The sequence below is a fragment of the Numenius arquata genome, chromosome 23 (genome assembly GCF_964106895.1).
Source record: "Numenius arquata chromosome 23, bNumArq3.hap1.1, whole genome shotgun sequence".
In the NCBI taxonomy this organism is placed as follows: Eukaryota; Metazoa; Chordata; class Aves; order Charadriiformes; family Scolopacidae; genus Numenius; species Numenius arquata.
The window spans coordinates 4,267,185-4,284,365 of record NC_133598.1 but is presented as its reverse complement, the minus strand read 5'-3'; the positions used below and the strand labels follow the sequence as shown (position 1 = coordinate 4,284,365).

At 47.2% G+C, this 17,181-nt stretch overlaps 1 protein-coding gene across 3 annotated transcripts in view; it reads right to left on the bottom strand.

Annotated features, from left to right (window-relative positions):
• TANC2 (tetratricopeptide repeat, ankyrin repeat and coiled-coil containing 2) overlaps nucleotides 1-17,181 on the bottom strand; it is a 213,886-nt gene that overhangs the window by 96,336 nt on the left and 100,369 nt on the right. For all 3 annotated transcript variants that reach the window (XM_074162697.1, XM_074162698.1, XM_074162699.1), the window contains 2 exons: nucleotides 16,288-16,436; nucleotides 7,714-7,900 (listed from right to left, as the gene is read on the bottom strand). In XM_074162697.1, coding sequence (XP_074018798.1) covers nucleotides 7,714-7,900; nucleotides 16,288-16,436 — 336 coding nt within the window. The remainder of the gene's footprint in view (nucleotides 1-7,713; nucleotides 7,901-16,287; nucleotides 16,437-17,181) is intronic.

Sequence of the window (17,181 nt, the reverse complement as noted above, 5' to 3'; positions counted from 1 at the left end):
AGTTGCAAGCTGGCCTGTGCCCTGGGGCGTGAGGCTTTCAACTGTGCTTGTCTGGAGTCAAACACGCGAGGGGGGGGGTTTTACCATCCCATCCAATTCCCCCAGAGGCAGAGATCATGCCTGGGAAACATCAACCTCTATGTTCACCTTTCAGAGGGAACTGCAGGAGAAAGCAGTTTTCTATAGTTGCCATTTTATGATGACCAACAGCTGTAACGTTAATTATACGTAAAGAGAAATAGGGATTGTGTTGCTTTAAAGAATTAACTGTGGCACAGTATCTGATGTTGGCTGAAATTGGGTACCTAAAAACACTCGTGCAAACTCTGCAAGTGAACCTCGTGTCACTCCTCCCCAGTAACACACTCAAAACACACTTCCCTTATCGCATTAGAGCTGTCCTAGCGAACACCTACAAGCTGGCAAGGAGCAAAATAAATGTTTTACCCTAATCTACATAAGCCTTCGTAAACCCAGCCACAAAAGGATACACCTAAATACAGCCGGGGAGCCCCGCACCGCTCCGGGGAGCCCCACATTGCTCTGGGGAGCCCCACATTGCTCTGGGGAGCTCGGCTGCCAAGCAGAAAAACGTGGCAAGCAGAAAGTGTGAAGCCAAACCTTTCCCGAGGGAGGGCGGCAGCATTGGGCACTCACAGGCAACTCAGGCTCCAACAGCCCCTGGAGCTTTTCGAAAAACATTATTCTCTCTGAACACCATCAGCCAGCAAGTTTAAGGCTTCTCCATGCGAAAAAAAAAAAACCCCAAATCCTAAGTCTGCCCTGCTCAAAAGGCTCGAGCCCAAAACCCACACGGCTCTTACAACTTCTCTTCCAACGCTGGTCTCAAATACAGGGGAAAAAAATAAATATCACTGCCTTAATTCATATAAACAATCCTGTAAAAAGACAGAGATTAAACAGGTAAACCCATTTCTGTTTCAAGCCTCGAGGTATTATAAATCACAGTAAGCACACAAAAGGTCTTGGAGCCTAATGAAAAATACCTTGACGGTAGCATCACGCTGACCCTATATTCCTGCCATTCTAAATCTGAATTCCTCGCTGCCCCAGCTGACAAGCGGGATGAAGAATGGGATGAATGCCTCAAAGGGCTCCTACCTGCGCTGCTGGGACCAGAAAAGTTCGGGCTGGGTAAAAGAGCATTTCAACACAAGACAGTCCCACCATCAGAGCACAACTCACCGCAAACGCCCTGCTCGTGGGACAGAGCAGAGCAGCAAAGCTTTAGTTGATAAACTGCAGTTTCTCACTTGCAGAAACAAGGTAATGAATGGTTTTAAGCACAGTCCACTATCGAAAACATGAGAGACAGCTGTTAAAAAGGTTCCAAATCTAACACGGAGGTAACAATCCTTGATGGCTGATTTACCAAAGCATCGTAAAAAAAACCCCACGTGCTCCTAAGTGCTATTATTTAAAGGTATCCCTCTTACGGAACCACACGCGCACCCCCGGAGTAACAGCTCGGCGAGAGGGACGCACTGATTACGGAGAAGGGCTTCTCCAGCCGCAGAAGTGGCCACCAGCCGCACGCTCCTTTGCTTGCCCAACCCCACCCCATCTACAAACCCACACCTCTCACATGTGGCAGGCACAGGGAAACGAGGGATTTTAACCGTGGGGCTGTTAAGATTTCAGAAAAAAATGCAGGTTTTGCACACACACATCCCTTTAACCCTGCATCAACTCCCATCACCGCCCTTGCCTCACTGCCCTCTCTGCATTGTCCACCTTTCACCATTTTGGATCCTTCTTTATTTTTGTCCCTCTCACCAACATCGGTTCACCATTTTTTCCCTCCTTACCATCAGCAAGGACAATTTTTCTTCTTTTTTTAAGTCTTGAAACTGGTTTTAAATTCTTAGATTTAAACAAGAAAGCAGAAAGGAGGCATGTGTGGGGGTATGTGCACAAGAGGAGGGAAGATATTCGTATATTTGGCATTAACTTTTTGGGCAAGCTCGGATCATTGTGAAGCTTTTCATAACCCTGAAGGTTAAAATCTTACTGCTCTTAAAATAAAAGCTAATCTCACACCATCAACAGCGAAAACATTAAAGAAAAGTCACTTATCGCAGTATCCAAAATAACACTGTGGGAGTTGACAACACTGAATTTTCCTCTAGCTGTCTTCTGATCTGTCGCTTCAGTTTATTCTTTCTTTCAATTTTTCATTCCATTTTCTTGCCATCTACCGGGCTGGACCGTAAACCGAAGCAAATTTCACAGTTTGAATAGAACATCTGTCCTGTGCCGCTTCCTTCAGCTTTAAACACTCTTCTTTCTCCTTTTTAAGGAATAACGTAACAAACACCTGTAGCTGGCCCACTACCTATCTGGTATTTAAGGGCCAGATTTTGGTGCCAAACCCAACCCCTGATGCCTCAGTGGCTTAAGTTTCACGACTTCATGGTTTCTCACCCCGACGTTGACCACGAACCGTGTCACACGTGCACGCACGCATTTGCTTCCTGCTTAATTTGTCCTTTTAATGAACTGGAGAAAGAATTGAACCGGGATTCAGAGATGGTGTCCCTTTGTACCTCGTGCGGTTGGGATTCTGCGACCCCACCGATTTTGCTCGAGAGCTGATGAGATGCCTGATAAAGAGCCTCCCTTTTCACCTCCCAAACTGTCAGCCCCGTCACCTGCAATATGCAGGTGCATTTGTGAACAAAAGCTCGTTATTCATCAATATTAGACATTTTTCAAGGAGCTCCTCCTTTGGGGAATGAGCCCAAACGGAAGGCGGCTAGATTTAAAATAAGATCTGTAATTCTTAGAAATCTTATTCATTATTAAGAGAGCATTTCATAATACTGATGAGAATGTCAGAATTCAAATGCTTTAGCTGTAAGATCACAAAAATATTTAACCTGAGTTAAATTTATCTTGATGTGCCTTTCGAGCTGCTCTTTGTTCCTTTCCCAAAGCAGTTCAACTTGCAAACAGATCTATCTTGTTTTATTGTCAGCAGCATCTATTCTGCTTAGCAGGCACTCCAGATGAATTTATTAACAAATCTATTTTTAACCCACCAACACATAAATCTGTAGAAAGCGGCAACTTAAGAAAAGCCCACGAGTCAGAGAAAAAAACCAGCAAAAAAAAGAACGTGAAAAAAGCTACACGTCTGGGACCACCAGAAGGGGACGGGGGTCCTTCACGTGTTGTTTTTCATTGTAAAAATGCACAAAAAAAAGTGAAGGCAACTGCTCCCCATGGCATTAGACCCATCTACATCACTGTGGCAGCGGGGCAAGAGGATTTGGGCAGCTCAATGCTTTCCCTTTAAGCTGCTTTAACGTCATACCTATTTCCCTGCTCAAGATGATCCCCCCAACAATTAAGTGGGGGACACGGTGTCGATCACAGGACTCTACAATAAGGAAAAGCGGGGCCCCGTTCCGTATCAGAGCAAACGACAGCCCTTCTGCAGGAAGATCCGACACGGAAACCAGCCGTTCTTTCCATACCCTTGGGATGCTGCTAAATGACAAAGTGCAGCCTGAGCACCCCCAGCACACTCGGGTAAGCTTTACACAGCGAAAAACAAGAAATGTTTTCTGGTTTATTTTACAGCCTTGCCTTACGATTGCTGGAGATTTTCTTACATCCTGCGGCACTCAAGCAGCAAAACTCTACAGCCCGCTTCTGTGGGGACGCGAAGCGCAAAGTTCTCTCGCAGCAGCACGTGATTCTTCCACCAGTTTTCTTTTCAGTAGCGGGTCTTGAACATTAACAGTTGGCTGCTTTTACACAGCGAGAGCCAAAAAAACCCTGGAAGCTATTCAGAGGTTAAAGTCAGGTCAGCAATTTTCACCAGCCATTCTGTGTTATACGGGAAGGATTTAGTGGCTTCCAGGAGAAAGGGCTGACTTGCTCCTATCTCTTCTCTTGGCTCACCTCCTCTCTCCTCCTCCCCATTTCTTTTCTTTAACAAATAAGAGCGTCTGAATGTGAAGATCTGGCCCTCGTAACCTTTTTTGTCACCCTTCCAACATAAGCAGACTGAACTTCCCTTTACTGTAGAGAACCTAAAATTTCAAAATGAGTTTGTTCTAACCCCGCATTTATTAAAGTCATCAGAAGCATGAAACAGTCCCCGTGCTGTGCAGATCAGAGAGAGCACCCGCTCGTTCTCTAATAATTGGAATTATGTAAGAGGTGACATACAAACGGACAGGAATAACTCCGAAAGTACAAGTCATCAGAGAAAACCTGCCCGCTTCAAATTTGGCCTTTACATCCAGATTAAAACACCAAAATGCCCACTCTATCCACCTCAGCGACCAGCTACGCTCTTAATGCAGCAATTCGGAGTTTGAAGAGACACGCTCTGATTTAACTTTGACAAATTAGTGCTGTGTCTAGCAACAGAGATACCTAAAATGAGCTTAATGTACAAAACCGTCTTATGCTAAGCAGAAACACGCCGAGAGAAGCAATTGGTATATAAACTATAATTGCATAATGGTGTAAGGATCAACTTCCCACCTTGATTAACTGTTTTCTCTCCTTTTCTAATTCTCAAATAATTTACAAATAGCACATTAACCTTCTGGGACACAGGTTACAGCCTCTGTGTTTTTAAAATATGAAATTTGGTGGCGATTCATGATCGCGAGGTGATTTGGTTCATGATTTGGAGGTGCTCCTTGCTGCAGCTCAGGACTGATAGGTGGCAAAGATCAAGAGATCTTCCCAAAATCATAATTTTTATCAAGATGAATAAGAAATATATTGGAGCTGCCTATTATAAAAATACACCCTCTTGGAGCTAATGAACTTACTGCTTAAATCACTTATTTGGGAGGAAGAGGTGGGACTATGACTCAGGAAACATAAAACACCTTGGGAAATGTTTACTCTTATTCTACACATAAAAATGGCAGAAAAACTTAAGTAGTTTTGACAAGGAAATCTCCAACACATTTACACTTTTGAGGTTCCACGTGAAGCTGCTCAGACCAAAAGCCGCGTCGTTACAGTCATCCCTGCAGAGAACAAACCCAGCACGGGACGTGCATACGAGGTCTGTATCCAATAACCGAGGAATGCAACCCAAAGGGAAACCGGGTCCCCGACCCTCCAGGAAGAAAGGAGCCGATGTGTCCCCAAAGAGGAGGGCAAGACGCGGGGTGGCCTTTGCTCCCCACACGGGGACAATTTGTCTGCTCCGTTCTACAGAGAAAATAATTCCAGGGGATTGCTGTCATGCAGAGAGCACCTTGCAAAGTCGTTGCGCACCCAATTCCCATCCCAACAGGAGGGTAATGACCATCCACCTCCCGCGGGGAAACAGCCTCCCCTCGCTCCCGCTGACCTCTCGCTGCCAGAAGCCAGGGAAGGAGCAGAAATACAGACTGAGAGGAAAACTTCCCCATTTTTTTCGCTGCTGGAAAGTCTGACCGGAGAAGACCATTTTACCAGCAATTTGTTACAGCTGTCCAGCTTCTATCAAATGCCAGAATAAGAAGGTGTTGAAAATGTTATTGTCAAAATAAAGTGGGGGAGGAAAGAAGGAGAGAAAGGCTCTTGTTTTCCTTTGAGTGCAAACACCAGCAGAGGAAAGTCTTGCTTTTTGAAAGCCTTGAAAAGTGCTTCCCCTACTCCACACCAACATATTTTTGCATGACTTTTCCATCTGGGATACATTAACATAGCCTTGGGATAAGCCACCTTCTATTATTTTCCAAAGTTTCCATGGGAAAATCTAAGTTCCTAACAGAAGAGCCTCTAAGAGAGAGTCTTCCTGGTGAGGGGTGAAAGAAAATGTTTCAGACTTGAAAATTAATTACTGTAGACCTACCGAAAGAAGCCTGAGCAAAGAGTTTCAATGCCTTATCATGTCAGGAATGGGGATCACATTGATGCTTCCCTGACACACAGGTGTACAAAGGTGTACACACAAGTGCCACAAAGGCCACCCGGTCCTCCGCTGGCTTTCCCAAGCCAGGACAAGAAACTCCAGATGAAACCAAACTGCTGCAACCCAGGGTTTCATCACCTTCAGGTTGGCATCTCCCAACCATCCAGGAGGGCCAGAGGAGCCCGACACGACAGCGCAGCACCCACCGACACATCTCATGAGCAACAGCAGCTCTGAAAGCAGAGGACACACTTTATCCCCGATTCTGCCGCTCCACTTCGGGCTTCGTTCAAGCCCTGGACCCGATTCACAGCTCGGCCAGAGGTGAGACCCAGCTGGAATCAAGCGTCCGCTTTCACTCACCGGGATCCTCCAGCCCAACCAGGCTCCCAGGGGCTGCTGTGGGACAGGGCGAAGCTCTGACCGCGGGACGTTGTGAGCAGAGGACGAAGGGTGTGTGATACCGCAATGACTTCTCCCAGAATTCATTAACCTACTTTGCTATGCAGCTCAGAATAGCTTACATATTTGCATTTTAAGCTCACGCGGGCAGAAGTGCTACAGAGGTTGCTGTGGCAGACAGGAGCCGAGCGAAGCCCAGATTTCCTCATCAGCCAAGCAAAATATTAATCACTAGTACAAACTAACCTCCCTAAATTATCAACCTTCCTTTCTTTCTTTTTTTTTTTTTTTTTTTTTCTTTTTTTAAGCACTACATAAACTGTTGGCAAAGTAAAATCATCTCAGCTGGAGAAATACTCAACATAAAACACATGGCAAGGAGAAGCAAGCGAGGACCGTCCTGCCTGATGTTACACAGACATCACTTTTCTCCCGTTGTGCCTTTGCAGTTACTGAGCAGAACTGAATCTGTGTAGGGTATTTTCTCAAGACCCTTTACGCTTGCAACCTGCAGACCGCTCCAATGAAAAACCTGCTGCAGCAGCTGCAGGAATTCCCTGAAATCTGTGTTAGTTTAATCCGGCTCCTGCCCAAGGCTGAGCTCAAGAGCAGCAGTCACTTTTGAGGCAGAGAGTCACCAATAAGGTGGCAGTGACAGTCACGGGGCACAGAAGGTAATCAGTCTTTTATATTTATAATAATATAACACAACAGCACTTGAACTACGAAGGCGATGCCATCATCCATTCTCTTTCCTCTGACATAAAGAACAGCAGCTATGGACCAAATGGCATTAAGGGAAGGAAAATGCTGAAAATATAGATGTCTCAAATTATCTGAGGTAGCAGGAGGGGATGGCAGCCCCAAATAACAGCCATTGCCTGGCACTGAGACCATCCCATCTTCCTTACTGGACCAAAACGTTTGTGTCTCTAAATGAGCATCTCCACAGCCATAAACGGGCACGGAGAGCAGCTGAAGGGGAAGATGCAGGACAAATGAAACACTTGGTAGAAGAAAAGTCAACAACCTCACTAGAATTAAAGGAGGCAAAGAAGTGTCGGGAAGAAAGACTGCAAGAAGCAAAAAAGGTGAAGAGGGGATGCAAAAGTAGAAGATAAAACTCTTCCTCTTTCACCATATAAACAAGTTCCAAAAGTTTGAATCAAATAATTCACTTATCAATCTCATCCATCCCAATTTGCACCAACTCTACGTAGTTTTACCTGTGACGAATGGAAGACGGAGGGGTAGAGTTCACCTCGGTCACTGCAGCATGGACTTGAGTAACGCAAAACTATCCCGTTGATCAGCAAACGCGTGGAGATTACAAACCCAAAGCTTGTCAAACCAAGGCGGTCCATGGCCACCCGGCTTTTAGAGCAGGGCAAGAAGGAGAAGGGTGAGCCACTCACCTATGATGCCGCTGTCCCTGCTCTCCAGCGTGGAGGTGGGGCTGGTGACGGGCCCGTAGGTGCAGTCCTTGGGGGTGCCGGTGGCGGTGACGGGCGGGAGGGTGGAGCAGGGGCTGCTGGCGGGCGGCGAGGCCGTGCTGCTGGTGAGCGTGGAGCAGGGGCTGATGCGCTGCGTCACCGCCGAGCTCTGCCAAAGGGGAACCGGCAACACGTCACTCACCAGACACTCAACGGTAGGGATGGGCAGGGGGGGAAAGTCTTTCTAAAGCTCACGATGGAGGATTTGCTTTGGATGGGGGAGTTAAAAAAGGGCTTTACAGTTCATAGATTCACAGATTGGTCCAGGCTGGAAGGGACCTCCAAAGGTCATCTAGTCCGACCTCCCCGCAGTCAGCAGGGACACCCCCAACTAGACCAGGTTGCCCAGGGCCTCGTCGAGCTTCACCTTGAATATCTCAAGGGAAGGGGCCTCAACCACCTCCCTGGGCAACCTGTTCCAGTGTTCCACCACCCTCATGGTAAAGAACTTTTTCCTAATATCCAATCTAAATCTCCCCTTCTCCAACTTAAAACCATTGCCCCTCGTCCTGTCACTGCAGGCCTTTGTAAAGAGACCCTCCCCAGCCTTCCTGTAGCCCCCCTCAGGTACTGGAAGGCCACTATGAGGTCTCCCCGGAGCCTCCTCTTCTCCAGGCTGAACAGCCCCAGCTCCCTCAGCCTGTCCTCACAGCAGAGGTGCTCCAACCCCCTGATCATTTTGGTGGCCCTCCTCTGGACCCGCTCCATCAGCTCCATGTCCTTTCTATACTGAGGGCTCCAGACCTGCACACAGTGCTCCAGGTGAGGTCTCACCAGGGCAGAGCAAAGTGGCAGAATCACCTCTCTGGATCTGCTGAGATCTTGCAGTTTGAACTTGCAGTTCAAAGTGAAAGTGTCACTGCGCCACCCCACATCCCCTGGAGGGGTTCAACGCCAGGTTGGATGGGGCTTGGAGCAACCTGGTCTGGTGGGAGGTGTCCCTGTCCAGGGCAGGGGGGGTGGAACTCGATGATCTTTAAGGTCCTTTTCAACTCAAACCATTCTATGATTCTATGATCTGTGGGAAAGACAGAGACACGGGGTCTCTCGGCTACTTCAGTCCTTACAGAGAAGAGATCCCAGCTTCCACGTTCAATAGGAAACACAGAAAACATAAATAAAGTGGCATTTACTGAAAGCTTGATTCCATATTTCATTGTGAATTTAGATAATATTGTTAACATTCAACTGAAAGTTAAAAAAAAACCAAAGCAAAATTATGACACAGTGAGGTAAATTCTCTGCCTCTGTTTCGGTGGCAGCTCCAGGGTGGGGGTACACGGCGTGATCTCACCTCTACTTGGGGCACGAAATGTCACATACAGGAAATCCTACAAAGACCTGGGCCATTTCCATCTGCTCAGAAACCTCCGTGGGGCTGCAATTTTGATTTTGCCCTGTAAATGTTTCCTCCGTTCAAGAAAAACACCAATGGTTTTACACCCTTGCAAAGAGGAAGCTGGAAATCCCTTATGTAGGTATGAGACACCCCTTCCCTGCCTAGACCTGCTCTCCCCACCAGATAAAGTTGGTTTTTTTATAAAAAAAAAAAAAGTAAGAGGGAAAACATCACTCTCTAAAGGCAGAAGACAAAAACAATGTAGCAGCACAAAAAAGATGGTGTTTTAAAAGTTATTTTGGAAAGATGCTACAAGATACTGTGTGCAAGGAACCTGGCAGAGTGTATACAGCTGATGCTGTGCACAGAGATTAGCTTATTAAGAAAACAAAATCATCCCTGAATTCAATTTGATACAAGCTGAGATACAAGATAGAGCCCTTGTTTTAACCACAGGGCACACGAGCTTCCCCGGCAAAAGGTCCTCCTCTCCAGAATTCTGTCCTAGAGCATCTGCAGCAACACAACCTGCTGCGCAGTGACCGGAGGATGGCGGGCACAGGAGATGGGAAGACAGAATCATAGAATGGTTAGAGTTGGAAGGGACCTTAAAGATCATCGAGTTCCAACCCCCCTGCCATGGGCAGGGACACCTCCACTAGAGCAGGTTGCTCAAAGCCCCATCCAGCCTGGCCTTGAACACTTCCAGGGATGGGGCAGCCACAACTTCCCTGGGCAACCTGTTCCAGTGCTTCACCACCCTCACAGGAAAGAATTTCCTCCTAATATCTAATCTAAATCTCCCCTCTTCCAATTTAAAACCATTACCCCTTGTCCTGTCACTACATCTCCTGACAAAGAGTCCCTCTCCGGCTCTCCTGGAGGCTCCCTTCAGATATTGGAAGGCTGCTATGAGGTCTCCCCGGAGCCTTCTCTTCTCCAGGCTGAACAACCCCAGCTCTCTCAGCCTGTCTCCATAGGGGAGGTGCTCCATCCCTCTGATCATCTTTGTGGCCCTCCGCTGGACCTGTTCCAACAGGTCCATGTCCTTCCTGTGTTGAGGACTCCAAAGCTGGACACAGTGTTCCAGGTGGGGTCTCATGAGCGCAGAGTAGAGGGGTAGAATCACCCCCTGTGACCTGCTGGCCACACTTCCCTTGATGCAGCCCAGGATGGGGTTGGCTTTCTGGGCTGGCAGTGCACATTGCCGGCTCATGTTGAGCTTCTCATCCACCAGCACCCCCAAGTCCTTCTCCTCAGGGCTGCTCTCCAGCCATTCTCTGCCACTCTTGTTGACCCAACACAGCAACTTCATCACCCTCATGCTGTACTTCAGCGCAATCATCTGGAAATAACTTTAAAATGGGCAACTTCAGTACTTCCCTTCCACAAAAATAACCCCACACCCTGGATCAAGCATCTCGTTCATGGCGTGGGTCCGAGGAGGAGGCACCCGCGGTGGGTCAGCCCAGGGGTTCATCTCCCTTCCAGCAGATGAGGATGTAATAAGGGAAGGATTAAAAAACCAAATGGGTTTTTGAGCACGTGATCCTCCCCTTAAATTTATCTTTTGGCCTCTGCAGCAAGGAGGGCAGCCCATCTCCCCCTGGCTCGGGGGTCGCTGCAGAACACCATCACCTCTCTCCTGCACGGCCGCTGCTTTCAGTTGCCTCTGTGGGCAGGATTTTTTCTATTGTAAAATGATACCAGTCCCAAGGAAGGAAGAGCAGAGGTTAATTCCCCATTTGGAATTTGCTTAAATGAGATGTCTTTTATTCTGTGTGAATACTTCCCTAATAATTGTATGGATTTGTATTCCCTTTTCCGTGTCGTTTGAACCCAAGGTGACCACAAAGAGCCTCATCCTTGCAAACTGCAGAACAGGTCTGACATCTAATTTTTTTCTTCCTCACTATTTCATACTCAAAGCAGAAAACATGCCTGGGATGGACTTTTGTAAGTAGAACATGTGAAAAATTTACTGGTTTTTTAAATTAGAAGGCAGATCCCACATGTAGCCACAGGGAAGCAATTTAATTTGTCCAAGGTATCCCAACGGGGCTTGTAAAAATCCTTACTGGGAGGCGTTGGAGGCAGGAGGGAGCATCCCTGCCAGCGGTGGGACGGGGTAGGCACCCCCCTCCACTGCCCCACGCTTTTACTTTCAACCCAGCATGACTGCATCGATCTTAACTTAATTACTGAGTGCCCCGAACGTGGATTAGCGCGTCGACAAACCAGGGAGGGAGCGCTAACGTGACAGCTCCAGGGGCGTGTTTATACATTAAACCCAGAGATTGCAGCACAGTAGAAAATGAACCATGTGAGTATTTCCATGATAATTTATCATGGTATCCCTATAAAACATCCACCAGTGAACGAGAGCGGCTGCCACCGCACCGTCATCTTGCAGCACTCGGGAGAAGCAAACCAACGCTTTCCTCTCCCCATCCAATTTGCGGTGCCGCTTGCGGATCCCGGTTATCGTTATTTTCCATTCTTTTATGTTCTAGGTACTTAACAAATACATCTACTTCTTCCCCCAGTAGCCTTCTAGGAACGGCAGGCAAGCTGACTGCTCCATGAATTCTGGCTCCCCGTATATTCTGGTTTCACATATTTGTCACCTCCCCTGCCACGCGCCTTCTCTCTCAACGAACCTTTTTCATCTTCCCTCACTGCAATCTTTTCAGGTGTCTAGATACCACGCTGATTTTTCTAAATCTGTTTTTAATTTTGCAAAATGATTTCTAGCTCGTTCACTCTAGTGGCCAAATTAAAAACTACTTGTGTGTCAATGTTCAGTGAAAATATTCCTTTATTTTTTCCCATTAAAATTGCTGGGGTTTATTATTATTCTTAATATAACCTAACACGGGGCTGTTTTGGGATTGCTGCTATGTATCAAGCAGATGTTCTCACGGTCTCTTCTGATTTATCACAGCTGATTAGGCTCCATCAGCACACCTGAGCTATTAAGTTAGGTTTTTGCCAATATTCCTTAACTCCCTGACAGTCCAACCAACTGCATCAAGGCAACGGAATTCCTGAGGGTTGGACAAGGCAGGCCAAGGGCGTCCTGGGCTGCGCTGGGAAGAGGGATGATGCAGGTGCGGGAAGGAGGTGATGCTCCTGCTCTGCTCGGTGCTGGTGGGACCGCTCCTGCAGCTCTGTGCCTAGGTCTGGGCCCCCCAATCCAGGAGGCAGATGGGGATACTGGAGCGAGCCCAGCAGAGGACCACAGAGATGACTGTGGGACTGGAGCATCTGCCATAGAGAGATACTCAAAACCCAACTGGAGACGGTCCTGAGCTGACCCTGCTTTGAGCAGGCGGGGTGGATTAGATGGTCTCCAGAGGTGCCTTCCAACCTTGTACTACAGCGTCTAAAAATGCCACCAGCTCACATTTGGGATCTTTCAGAATGTGCAGCATTATTATTATTATAAATTCTTTATGGCGAGGTCCTTCTATGTCCTTGTTTCAATTGTTACTTTAACCAAATCCCTGCCGAAACTTAGCTCAGTACTAACAGAATAACACCCACTAACCTTAAAACACAGAAAAATTACGCTTCAAAGCAAATTAAAATTCAGTGCAAGAATGACACAGTCATCTTCCCTCCAGCTGATAACTCCATTGTTTCACGAAATGCCAAAAGTGATATTTTTATAAGTTCTTTTATTTGCAGTGTTATCACCGCAGCTCCTTAAGAACAAGCTACTTGCAACTGGAAATTACTAAATAACACGGTGTATCACTTGGCATTGATTGACGCGTTTTATTTTTGTATTGATACAGAAAAATGTTCCTCTGTGCGAGTTTTAAATATAAATTTCCATTGACAGAACATTCTGTATTATTATTGCTGCTGTTTCATCTGTCACATTTTCACTAAGATTTGAAAAATTAAACTGTTCTGTCACAGCCTCATTGTCCTTTGTGCTGCTCCGGCAGCCAGCGCGGTTAAAAAATAGTTTCCCAAAAAGTCAGAGAAAAAGGATTTATTCTTCAGCATTTGTGATCTCTCATTAAGGAAAGCATGATTAAGAAAGAGACAGCACATAAAACCACGCCATTTCGCAGCAATCTGGATTAGAGAATATATCCTTTGACATATTCAAAATAAGGCAATTGAATGAAAATGCAATGTGCCGACTGGCAGATCGGGGCAGTTTTAGTGAAAACACCTCTATTCCTTATCTCCGCTTTAGCTCAAGCACTGGCGAGATTGCAAATAATTATTTTCTCGCTTGAGAAGGCAAAGCATGGTCAGAATAACAAACAGCAGCCGAGTCCCAGCTTTTGATACAAAGAACATTTTCTTTGCCCAGGCCGTGTAAATTAAAGCATTAAAACCTAGAAAATTGTTCCCATTTTTAAATTCAAGCGCAAACTAGTAGTCACAGTCTCCATCAGATTTTAATTAATCAATGATTAATGGAAGAATTAATCTTTGCAAATCCCATAAACGTCTCACCGCATGATTTTCAACACTACTTTAGGTAGGGAAGCTGAAGAAATTCAATTTGGGAAGGACACTTGGAGAGGTTTTCAGAAAATTTGCTGCAATTCGGAAGCAGCTTTACCTTGGGCAGGATTTCTGCTTGGCTCCTGGCCTGAGACAGCCACTGGCGGATGGCAAAAGAAGGGCCACCAAGGCTGGTAGATGGTGGAGCTTACGATGTAGGAGGAGAGGCTGGTGGAGAGGGTTCATGGAGGCTGGAGAAGAGTAATGGACAGCTTTAGCCTTCCACTGTCCGCAGGGGGCTGGAGGGAAGGCACAACCACGCTCTTCTCAGAAGAGCAAAGGGAAAGGACAGGACACTACAGTCACAGGCTGTGGCAAGGAAATTTTCTGTTAGGTAGAAGAAAGAAGTCCCTCACAACTGGAGTCGTCAAGCCCTGGAACGGGCAGCCCAGAGAGCCCATTGATTCTCCACCAGTGGAGATCTTCAAAACTCGCCTGGACAAGCCCTGAGCCATGTGGTCCAACCCTGAAGCTAGCCCTGCTTTCAGCAAGCGGTTGGATGAGATGACCTCCAGGGGTCACGTCCAACCTCGAGAGTTCTGCGATTCCAGGCAAGCGCTGGCAGCAGGAGACGCTCACAAAGAAAGAAAAAAATTAACTTGGTAATTGAGGAACCGGCCTCTCTTTATCTTCACCAGCACATGAATTGCATTCAAAGGGCCTGCAAAACTTTTTCATGCAAAAATTAGCACACAGCCCAAGATATTAATCTATTTTAGAGGACAACTCTCTGCTGTTTCCCTTTAGATTTTTCTTTTATTTATTCTCCAAAGACATCTTTTGCTTTAGAGAAAAGATGGGATTTTAATTTTTGTCAAAAGGCAACAACAAAAGGAACCATTTATAGTAGAAAGCTCCGCTTGGCTTTGAAGTATTCAGTTCAAATAGGTGCCTGTTAAAAGTACATTTTCTAGCACAATGTATATAGTAAAGTACATTTCCAATCCACCACAACTTGCATAAGAAATTGAATGAAAGCATTAAAAGCTTAATGAATGTGTTAAAGGCAAAAACTTTACAAAACCCCATTTCTTGGCTCTCGAGCATACTTTAGACCATGCAGAAGACCAAAAATCTTTTGGTTCAGATAGACCCCCGGACCTGCCCTCCATCCCGCTCGCCAAGAGACTCCCTGCTCATGCCAGGAGCAGCCTGGGCTTGGTGGAACAATGTGCCTCCAAGTTTCCTTCAAGTGACACAGGCTGGGAGAGAGACCCACATGTGCCACCAGGGCATGACGGGCGTTCAGCTGGAATGTACAGAAGCCACCTTCATAGAATCATCGAACAGTTTGGGTTGGAAGGGACTTAAAGATCATCCAGTCCCACCCCCTGCCCCGGGCAGGGACACCTCCCACCACACCAGGTTGCTCCAAGCCCCCTCCAACCTGGCCTTGAACCCCTCCAGGGATGGGGCAGCCACAGCTTCTCTGGGCAACCTGGGCCAGGCTCTCACCACCCTCACAGCAAAGAAGTTCTTCCCCAGATCTCAGCTCAATCTCCCCCTTTCAGTGTCAAACCCTTCCCCCTCATCCTACGGCTCCCCTCCCTGATCCAGAGTCCCTCCCCAGCTTTCCTGGAGCCCCCTGAGGGACTGGAAGGGGCTCTAAGGTCTCCCCAGAGCCTTCTCTTCTCCAGGCTGAACCCCCCCAACTCTCTCAGCCTGTCCTCCCAGCAGAGGGGCTCCAGCCCTCCCAGCATCTCCATGGCCTCCTCTGGCCCTGCTCCAACAGGTCCATGTCTTTCCTGTGCTGAGGAATCTTCTTGGCTGCCACTTCTCATTGACACTTTTTTAAAGGAATTCAGGACCTTAAGTCAGGTCCTCTGACCAACGCCCGACAGCTCAGTGACTTCTGCAGTCACGCAATGACTGTTGAAAGGAGAGAGAATTAGAACTGGGCTTCTGAGTTTCATGCTCTTCTGCTAAATACTGGACTATCCGTCTGTCATTAAAAAAAAAAAAAAAAAAGGAAAAAAACTCTCTCCTGGTTTCATTCTCCTCTCCCCACCGCTGCTGGGAGTGGGCGTATTGTCCAGGCTTGAGGAGGAGGGAGAAACTCAGGCAGTTTCCACAAAATCCACATTGTAGCCCTGAGGTTTTTGCTATTCTGCTTTTCAGCCAGCCAGAGGGGATGTAACAAACTCCAGCACGACGAAGATTTTACGATTTGCTTTCTGTATCCGTTTTCAAGCATGAAATCACCTTGTTCGGCAAACACGAGCAAAAACCGTGACTATCTGTCAAATCAGGCTATTACAACGTCCCCCTCCTTCTGGAGAAACTGGGAGCCTTTATGTAACATCGCTAAAGCACTTTTGAAACATTCCACATAAGATGTCGTGGAAGTAGAGATTATTTTGGTCACTATAATCTGATTAGAAACGCTGCCCACTCCCCCAGCATTTGCAGAAAGAGAAAAACAACAGAAGCTGTTTCACACGGCAGCAGCTGATCCCCGAAACACGTACCCCTGCGCTGTAACGATGATTCACCGCTTAACGAGGAGATGCAACCTTTTACCTCACAGCAATTATTTCACCATTATGAGACACTCCGCTGCCGTCTTAATTAGAAAATAACCCCTCTCTGCCTTCTGGGGAAGGGCTGGGGGGGGGGGGGGCTCGTACCTGGTTCTCGTCCTGCACCTCCATGCTGTACTGGGGCCCTGGCTGTACCTCCGTGACTTTCTCTCCCAGGAGGAAGCCCAGGCGAGTCATGAGTGTATTTGCTGCCTCATCGACGGATGGAGGGGGTCCCAGCTCCTGCTCAGCGTCACCTAAACAGGAAGAAAACCAGATTCAGAGAGGAATTGTTTACCTCGACCGCTGCTCAGTGTTTTTACCAACAAAACACCGCTAACTTTTCACACCGCAACGTCGGTATCTGGCTTTTCAGGTTATTCACGTTACTCAAGTCTGTTTTAACATCATGTGCTGGTCATTAATTTCAGGTTATGCATTGCTCCGGCTGTCAATAAATGTTTCTTCTAAGGTTTATCCTCCCGTTGGTTGTTGTATTCTCAGCACCTCCCATGGAAGCAAACACAGCCACCTCACTTTCCCTACACCAGATCCACCAGGGAACGAGATTTCCTGGACCAAGAGTGGAGAAGGGAGAGCCTTCCCTCTCCTCTTTGCACAGAAACTATCCCCAAGTTGCTCGCAGAGAAACCAAGGCTACACGTGCCGTTTTGAAAGCCCTCCAGGAGATGCAGAGCTGCCAACCTGCCCTACCAAGCGGTTAACGGCGAAGAACAAGCCAGAAAACCCACGAGCATCTTCACCGTCACCTGGGGTTTCACGGTTCCGCAGAAAGCACCGCTCTCCAGACACCAAACCTCTGTGCACTCACAGTACGGGCCACGATACAAAGCAAAGTCACCTGCAAATTCTCCATCAAGTCTACAAAATAGGTCAAAACCAACATTCCAGGTAACTTTTCCTAATTTTTTCCCCACCACCTATAGGAAGAGCAGCACAGATGAGCTTCCAGCCAGCAATGCACACCGGGAAAAGGGCCAG